The sequence below is a fragment of the Salvelinus namaycush genome, chromosome 38, assembly GCF_016432855.1.
Source record: "Salvelinus namaycush isolate Seneca chromosome 38, SaNama_1.0, whole genome shotgun sequence".
Lineage (NCBI taxonomy): Eukaryota > Metazoa > Chordata > Actinopteri > Salmoniformes > Salmonidae > Salvelinus > Salvelinus namaycush.
In genome coordinates, this window is record NC_052344.1 from 19,190,501 (window position 1) to 19,199,891 (window position 9,391).

The window sequence follows — 9,391 nt, forward strand, 5'->3', positions numbered from 1 at the left end:
TTCAAAAACTTTGTGTAAATAATGTTTTGTTGTTGCATTTAACTGTTGATAATGCAGTTAACAAGGTCATTTCCTTAGTAGGTGACGTCAGAGGTCAGCATCTGGCAGATGTCGGAGCTCAGGGATGATAGACTAGTTTCCCACGGGTAATTACCTGTTGGAGGGGTGTTCAAGTGGATTTTACGAATCGTATGTGGTAAATACCACCTTCCCACGTGCTTATGATCACAGCATAACTCCTATAGTCCTGCTGTATTGCCTCTGGTACAGTAGGCCTAACTATCTCAGTGTATCAGAAGTCTTTTATCACATTCCGTATTTTCCAGTGCTGCCCACTGCACTCCTGAATGATGAGCTGGTAGTAAGTGTCCTCCCCTGGGGCAATCTCCAGACATCTCTTTGTCTGTCTGTTCTGGATGGCTTTTCCCTGTAAAACACAGCAAACATTCCACTGTACAACATCACACTAAAGTCAAAGACATCTCCCATGTTTCCAACAGTTTATAAGCATCAATTTCCCTATTTCATGTTGGAGTGCTTACCTGTTGAAATTCCCAGAGCATGTGGAATCCCTTCTGCTTGGCCTCCTTGCACTCATACAGTCCTGGGGTTCGAGTGCCAATGTCCATCAGACAGCGATTACTGTTGTACTTGTGAGACTTGATGCCTCCAATGTAGATTTCCCCGCTGGCTCGATAATAACAGTTCTGGTCAGAGAGGATAGATATTTGGACTTTTCATTATCTGTGGTATTGACAGTACTTTGCATTGTGGTATGGGTTGAATCCCGGCTCTGCTATGGGATGGACCATATTATACAATTGGCTACATTCTAAAATACTAAGCAATAATTCTACAAACCTGTGGACCAAAATAATGGCATTCATATAAAATAGGTGTGTTCCCCGGAACTGGGCCTTGATCTATACAGAGATCCGTCTTCAGGTCATTGATCAGCTGTTGATTTTATGGACCAAGATTAAACAGTTATAAAAGTGCAAATTCCTATCCTGATAATGAGTTGGATTTATGACCCTGCATCCTATTGAAGAAATAATGCTATGCACCAAACACAGTTGGTGAGGAAATCATTCCAAATCAACAGTAACATTTTAGCATCACTCACAGCTCCATAACCAAGCAAGTCACCCAGGGGGTCTAACATTGGATACACATTGTCCAGATACCACTGGAAGGGTTTGCAGTTCAGACTCTTTCTCAACTTCTTCCTCTCTGAAACATCCCCAATGTCTATGCCATGATCCTGTGGTGAGAAAGAGGAAGATTTCTAAATCAGAAACACAGGCTATGTGAGCAATCCACCTATTATCCACTTGATGATGGCTTACCAAATCAAATCAAATTTTATTTGTCACATACACATGGTTAGCAGATGTTAATGCGAGTGTAGCGAAATGCTTGTGCTTCTAGTTCCGACAATGCAGTAATAACCAACAAGTAATCTAACCTAACAATTCCACAACTACTACCTTATACACACAAGTGTAAAGGGATAAAGAATATGTACATAAAGATATATGAATGAGTGATGGTACAGAACGGCATAGGCAAGATGCAGTAGATGGTATAGTGTACAGTCTATACATATGAGATGAGTAATGTAGGGTATGTAAACATAAAGTGGCATAGTTTAAAGTGGCTAGTGATGCATGTATTACATAAAGATGGCAAGATGCAGTAGATGATATAGAGTACAGTATATACATATACATATGAGATGAGTAATGTAGGGTATGTAAACATTATATTAAGTGGCATTGTTTAAAGTGGCTAGTGATACATTTTTACATACGTTCCATCAATTCCCATTATTAAAGTGGCTGTAGTTGAGTCAGTATGTTGGTAGCATCCACTAAATGTTAGTGGTGGCTGTTTAACAGTCTGATGGCCTTGAGATAGAAGCTGTTTTTCAGTCACTCGGTCCCTGCTTGATGCACTTGTACTGACCTCGCCTTCTGGATGATAGCGGGGTGAACAGGCAGTGGCTCGGGTGGTTGTTGTCCTTGATGATCTTTATGGCCTTCGGGTGGTGTAGGTGTCCTGGAGGGCAGGTAGTTTGCCCCCGGTGATGCGTTGTGCAGACCTCACTACCCTCTGGAGAGCCTTACGGTTGTGGGCGGAGCAGTTGCCGTACCCGGCGGTGATACAGCCCGACAGGATGCTCTCGATTGTGCATCTGTAAAAGTTTGTGAGTGTTTTTGGTGACAAGCCGAATTTCTTCAGCCTCCTGAGGTTGAAGAGGCGCTGCTGCGCCTTCTTCACAACGCTGTCTGTGTGGGTGGACCAATTCAGTTTGTCCGTGATGTGTACACCGAGGAACTTCAAACTTTCCACCTTCTCCACTACTGTCCCGTCGATGTGGATAGGGGGGTGCTCCCTCTGCTGTTTCCGGAAGTCCACAATCATCTCCTTTGTTTTGTTGACGTTGAGTGTGAGGTTATTTTCCTGACACCACACTCCGAGGTGTACACCTCACCTCCTCCCTGTAGGCCATCTCGTCGTTGTTGGTAATCAAGCCTACCACTGTAGTGTCGTCCGCAAACTTGATGATTGAGTTGGAGGCGTGCATGGCCACGCAGTCGTGGGTGAACAGGGAGTACAGGAGAGGGCTCAGAACGCACCCTTGTGGGGCCCCAGTGTTGAGGATCAGCGGGGTGGAGATGTTGTTACCTACCCTCACCACCTGGGGCGGCCCGTCAGGAAGTCCAGGACCCAGTTGCACAGGGCGGAGTCGAGACCCAGGGTCTCGAGCTTGATGACGAGTTTGGAGGGTACTATGGTGTTAAATGCTGAGCTGTAGTCGATGAACAGCATTCTCACATAGGTATTCCTCTTGTCCAGATGGGTTAAGGCAGTGTGCAATGTGGTTGCGATTGCGTCGTCTGTGGACCTATTGGGTCGGTAAGCAAATTGGAGTGGGTCTAGGGTGTCAGGTAGGGTGGAGGTGATATGGTCCTTGACTAGTCTCTCAAAGCACTTCATGATGACGGAAGTGAGTGCTACGGGGCGGTAGTCGTTTAGCTCAGTTACCTTAGCTTTCTTGGGAACAGGAACAATGGTGGCCCTCTTGAAGCATGTGGGAACAGCAGACTGGGATAAGGATTGATTGAATATGTCCTTAAACACACCAGACAGCTGGTCTGCGCATGCTCTGAGGACGCGGCTGGGAATGCCGTCTGGGCCTGCAGCCTTGCGAGGGTTAATACGTTTAAATGTTTTTCTCACCTCGGCTGCAGTGAAGGAGAGCCCGCAGGTTTTGGTAGCGGGCCGTGTCAGTGGCACTGTATTGTCCTCAAAGCGAGCAAAAAAGTTATTTAGTCTGTCTGGGAGCAAGACATCCTGGTCCGCGACGGGGCTGGTTTTCTTTTTGTAATCCGTGATTGACTGTAGACCCTGCCACATACCTCTTGTGTCTGAGCTGTTGAACTGCGACTCTACTTTGTCTCTATACTGGGACTTAGCTTGTTTGATTGCCTTGCGGAGGGAATAGCTACACTGTTTGTATTCGGTCATGTCTCCCGAAAAAAAATCAATAATCTGATTAAACTATATTGAAAAAACATACTTTACGATGATATGGTCACATGTATCAAATAAAATCAAAGCCGGAGATATTAGTTGTCCATAACGGCAGCTTATCAGAAGGCAAATCCATGTTCCTTCTCGCGCCTTCCTGAAAACAGGAAATGGGTGACCCGTCATTCCAAGAGCTGTTATTCCACTTCAGACCAAGATAAACACCCCATTTCTTCTCTCACCGCCTCTTGACATCCAGGGGAAGGTGTATGACGTGCATGTATACTAATAGGTATCATGCCCATTTATAGGCAGGACCGAGAAGAGAGCATAGTTTTCAGACTTTCCACTTCCTGGTCAGGAAGTTTGTGCCAAATGAGTTCTGTTTTACTCACAGATATAATTCAAACGGTTTTAGAAACTAGAGAGTGTTTTCTATCCAATAGTAATAATAATATGCATATTGTACGAGCAAGAATTGAGTACGAGGCCGTTTGAAATGGGCACCTTTTATCTGGCTACTCAATACTGCCCCTGCAGCCAAAACAGGTTAAAATCCCCAGCTACGATGAATGCAGCCTCAGGGTGTGTGGTTTCCAGTTTACAAAGAGTCAGATAAAGTTCGTTCAGGGCCATCGATGTGTCTGCTTGGGGGGGAATATATACGGCTGTGATTATAATCGAAGAGAATTCCCTTGGTAGATAATGCGGTCGACATTTGATTGTGAGGAATTCTAAATCTGGTGAACAGAATGACTTGAGTTCCTGTATGTTGTTATGATCACACCACGTCTCGTTGATCATAAGGCATACACCCCCGCCCCTCTTCTTACCAGAAAGATGTTTGTTTCTGTCGGTGCGATGCGTGAAGAAACCAGCTGGCTGCACCGACTCCGTTAGCGTCTCTCGAGTGAGCCATGTTTCCGTGAAGCAAAGAACGTTACAATCCCTGATGTCTCTCTGGAATGTTACCCGTGCTCGGATTTCATCAACCTTATTGTCAAGAGACTGGACATTGGCGAGTAGTATGCTAGGGAGTGGAGCGCGATGTGCCCGTCTCCGAAGCCTGACCAGGAGACCGCCTCGTTTGCCCCTTTTACGGCGACGTTGTTTAGGTTCGCCGGCTGGGATCAGATCCATTGTATTGGGTGGAAGGCAAAACACAGGATCCGCTTCGGGAGAGTCATATTCCTGGTTGTAACGATGGTGAGTTGACGTTGCTCTTATATTCAGTAGTTCCTCCCGACTGTATGTAATGAAACCTAAGATTACCTGGGGTACCAATGTAAGGAATAACACATAAAACAACAAAATACTGCATAGTTTCCTAGGAACGCGAAGCGAGGCGGCCATCTCGGTCGGCGCCGGAAGTTAGAGATCATCATTTTACATAGATCCTATGATCTTTATTATGGCATTGAGTAATAGACCATTTTATAATATTGACTGTCTAGTCTACTTATTTTCAAACACAAAGCATGCATAACAGCGATGATTGTTATTCCATAGGAGCAGCTGAACAAAACCTACTTTTTGAATGGTTTGTTGTGTACAGTACCTTCATTGGGAGGTTCCAGGCGATGTTGACATTATGTTTGTATTCATCCATCCAGACCTCAGCCACTCTCAGAGCATTCCTCTTCATTGTAATGCTCAGGTCTGGGAGATAGGGTTTATGGGCCCTCTCGATGTGGGCTATTTTAGAACAAGGTATGACCTCGACACTTCCACCACACAGCCACACCTAGACACACCAAACACCAAGAGAGAAGGAAGAGTTTATAGATATGGACTGGATGTCTGGATGTTGGACGTAGATTGGTTTGTTCAGACTGAATCAAGAATTGAAAGTATCATGGTCAATTCTACACGGGGAGAATTGACATTCTTTTTAAAGAACAGATAACGCAAAAATATTATCCAGGTGTAAATATTAGGTAAGATTTTCCTCCCGAAGCTGTGCTTTCCTTATCACCTATTCAAACAGGAATCATGAACAACTCACTTTCCTGGCTGTGACTATGTAACGATCGTCCTGGGAAGAAGGTGACCAAAATGCAGCGTGGTAGGTGTTCATGTTATAAATGTAATCAAAACTGAACACTAAACAAAATAACAATGAGGAAGAACAAAAACGAAACAGGTCTGTCAGGTAATACACACAAAACAACTACCCACAACAAACAGGTGGAAAAAGGCTACCTAAGTATGGTTCTCAATCAGAGACAACGATAGACAGCTGCCTCTGATTGAGAACCACACACGGCCAAACAAAAAGAAATAGACAACATAGAACACCAGACATAGAATGCCCACCCCAACTCACGCCCTGACCAAACCAAAATAGAGACATAAAAAAGGAACTAAGGTCAGGGTGTGACAGACTCGTCTTTTTAGGCATACCACTCAGGTGTGAAGGACTCAAACATACACCACAGGGCCCAATCAAATGCATCTGCATATGGCCGATAATGTGTGACTGTCAAGTCATCGAAACACACTCTGTCAAACACCAGTGTCAACAACAACATGCGAGCTGCTCTGAGTGTCTCACTCTCTTCACCAGGCCCGGACGCTCTTCATGGATGAAAAAGATGTAGGTATTCCATTTCGCCTTTAGATCCTCTGTGAAAGCAGAGCAGACACTTGCATATCAGTTGAAAGCCACACCTAAGTTCAATCGAAATGTTAACAAATATAATTGCAAATGTTTCTAAGTAGAGAGCATAGACAAATTAAGCGAACCTGTCACGCCCTGGCCTTAGTTATCTTTGTTTTGTTTATGATTTTAGTTAGGTCAGGGTGTGACATGGGGGAAGTTTGTGTGTTTTTGTCTAGTCTAGGGTGTTTGTATTGTATAGGGGTTTTTGTTGTGTTCAGTGTAGGTGTTTATGTAAGTCTATGGTTGCCTGGATTGGTTCTCAATCAGAGACAGCTGTCTATCGTTGTCTCTGATTGGGAGCCATATTTAAGGCAGCCATAGGCATTAGGTAGGTTGTGGGTAATTGTCTATGTTTGACGTTAGTAGCTTGTGGCTGCACTTTCGTTTTGTAGCTTCACGTGGTTTTGTCTAGTTTGTGTTTGTGTTTGTGTTCGTTTCATCTTCTCAAATAAAAGAAGATGTATCTATATCACCTAAAAACGATCGTGACAGAACCATTGGAGCTGTGGTCATCCACCAGTATGATGTCTTTGAGCAGGCGTTGGGGGGTGTTGTCTGTGATGCTGCGGACAGCTCTCTTGATGATTGACAGGGCCTCGTCCAAGTAGATCAACACCACGCTGATGGTGGGCAGGTCATGGGGGTACTGGTGATTAGCACACCTGACAGACACAACAAAAACATTTGGTCTACCTCATATCATTCAGTCACTTCACCAAAGCTGCTGTTTCACTCTTAAATTTAGTCAATTTCAATGTCATTGCGAGAGCTTGGAATGATAAGGTTCTATCTACATTATTGTCACAATTGATTTATAGACAAAGCCTTGTTCTGTTCAATGATCTCTACCTATATAGTACTCTAAACACCCCAATCCATGTTGTTGAGTTTAAAAGAATGCAATATATAAATTGCTCACACCATTCAAACTAATGAGGGGTAGAACCTTATTAGTTAGATAAAACCTTCTAATCCTATGGTCACGATTGCTCAAACTGCATTCACAGTGGTGGAGATAGATTTAACCTCGGATGGCCACAATGCAACAGACTGTGGTTACAATTAAAAAGTCTTGAGTTATCCATCATTTTTTGTGTAGAGGTGGCAGAGAGATGAGGAAAAGGATTTACTTAGGATCGCGAGTATCAGGGATTTCCCTGTTCAGGGGTAGTCTGTCACTCAGGAAGGCGTTGTATCCATACATCTGAAACAGCTCCTCTGCCTCTTTCTGCTCCTCCTCTGAGAGCTCATCACCCCAGCTTGTAAACAGAGCTGAGTTGGGGTACAACTTCTTCACCACCTTCCTCTCCTTCTTGACCTCGATAGCCTTCACAGCCTGCCCCTCTTTCAGACTGATCCCGTTATTGACACTTCACTGTGGACACATGACAGCTGCTCATCAAACTATTATACATGTGGCACACAGACGTTGGTAGATCAAAATGTAACAAATGTTCAACAAGCAACAGCATACAGGATTAAAGAACAATCTGAAATGATTATTTTATTAGATTCTTTGTTAGTTCATTTAAACCCTTTATTTAACTGAGAACAAATTCCCTTTTACAATCATCACTGTGAAGTGTGAAATAACTTACTGGGATCAACTCTAAATGTAGGCTCAGGCTAGATTCTAATGTGTTCCCAAACCCTCCCTCTAAATCTGCCCTACCAGCTACAACAGTGGCAGACTGCAGTCCAAGTACAGTATGTGTAAAGATACCTTAATAGAAAATTACTCAAGTTAAAGTGAAAGTCACACAGTAAAATACTAGTTGAGTAAAAGTCTAAAAGTGTTTGGTTTTAAATATACTTAAGTATCAAAAGTAAATGTAATTGCAAAAATATACTTAAGTATCAAAAGTATAAATAACTTCAAATTGCTTATATACGCAAACCAGACGACACAATTTTCTTGTTGTAAATTGTTTACGGATAGCCAGGGGCACACTCCAACACCCAGACATAATCTGCAAACTAAGCAATTTGTGTTTAGTGAATCCGTCAGATCAGAGGCAGTAGGGATGACCAGGGATGTTCTTGAATTTAATGAATGAATTAAAGTTAATGAATTGGAGCATTTTCCTGTCCTGCTAAGCCTTCAAAATGTAACTAGTACTTTTGGGTGTCATGGAAAATGTATGGAGTAAAAAGAACATTTTTTTCTTTAGGAATGTAGTGAAGAAAAAGTTGTCAAAAATATAAATAGTTGTCACGCTTCTCGTGGGCTGAAGGAAGAGTGGACCAAGGTGCAGCGTTTAAAGTGTTCATGATTTAATCCAAAAAACCAATCAATCAAACAAACAAACAAAAACAGGAGCACGAAAGCGAACAGTTCTGTCAGGCAAACAAAACAGCTAAACAGAAAATAACTACCCACAAAACACAGGTGGGAAAAGGCTACCTAAGTATGGTTCTCAATCAGAGACAACGATAGACAGCTGCCTCTGATTGAGAACCACACCCGGCCAAAAACACATAGAAATAGAAAACATAGAACAAAAACATAGAATGCCCACCCCAACTCACGCCCTGACCAACCAAAATAGAGACATAAAAAGGATCTCTAAGGTCAGGGCGTGACAATAGTAAAGCACAGATACCCCCGAAAATGGCTTCAGTAGTACTTTAAAGTATTTTTACTTCAGTACTTTACACCGCTGAGTATGTGGACAGAGCTACTGGCATTTCCCTTCTAGGTAAGTCACAGTTAAATGAAGGATATTGAGACTTACCCAGCTTCTCGATCTTCTCCAGCCTCTTGAACATGTCCTGGCCCCTGATCGAGTCATTCTGACGGGCCCTCTGCAGTCTCTCCCCATGAGAATGAACCTCCCTCTTTATGGATGTGATGTAGAGCATTCCAGCAGCCATGGCCAGCAAAGGGGCCAGCCCTCGGACCCAGCCTCATCATCCCTCTGCGTGTGAGCGCTCAGCCTGGGGATACAGACAGGACGGCCTTCCTCTCTCACTCTCCGACTAAGATCCAGGCTCCCCTGAAAGGGGGGAGTGTGAGGTGCCCCATACCTGGCTGCCACTCACCAACACCTTTTTTAAATATTTGCACAACTGAACAGGTCAAAAACATGCACCTAATGGATCCAACCATTCATTTGGCATTCAAGTCATTGTTGAGGCCAGGGAATAAATGCCAAAAGCCACAATACTACAGGCTGCAAAGGTGGGGCTCTC

The 9,391-nt window shown here is 43.6% G+C and overlaps 1 protein-coding gene across 1 annotated transcript; it reads right to left on the bottom strand.

The window, feature by feature from the left end:
* Positions 1-292: 292 nt before the first annotated feature.
* LOC120032079 (polypeptide N-acetylgalactosaminyltransferase 18-like) lies at positions 293-9,073 on the bottom strand. Its single transcript, XM_038978025.1, has 9 exons — positions 8,935-9,073; positions 7,330-7,543; positions 6,695-6,861; positions 6,092-6,162; positions 5,096-5,281; positions 1,127-1,264; positions 862-957; positions 543-707; positions 293-427 (listed from the first exon to the last, which is right to left on the bottom strand). Exons 1-9 carry the CDS (start codon positions 9,071-9,073, stop codon positions 293-295), a joined length of 1,311 nt encoding a protein of 436 aa, XP_038833953.1.
* Positions 9,074-9,391: the final 318 nt, after the last annotated feature.

What these genes read in the sequence shown, in the direction of transcription:
- LOC120032079 (XM_038978025.1), bottom strand. Translation starts at nt 9,073, where the DNA reads ATGGCTGCTGGAATGCTCTACATCACATCCATAAAGAGGGAGGTTCAT. An exon ending in CCTGGAACCTCCCAATGAAG is followed by an intron (nt 1,265 to 5,095) that starts GTACTGTACACA and finishes TTCTCACCACAG; the next exon opens with GATCATGGCATAGACATTGG. An exon ending in TGCTCTGGGAATTTCAACAG is followed by an intron (nt 428 to 542) that starts GTAAGCACTCCA and finishes TGTGTTTTACAG; the next exon opens with GGAAAAGCCATCCAGAACAG.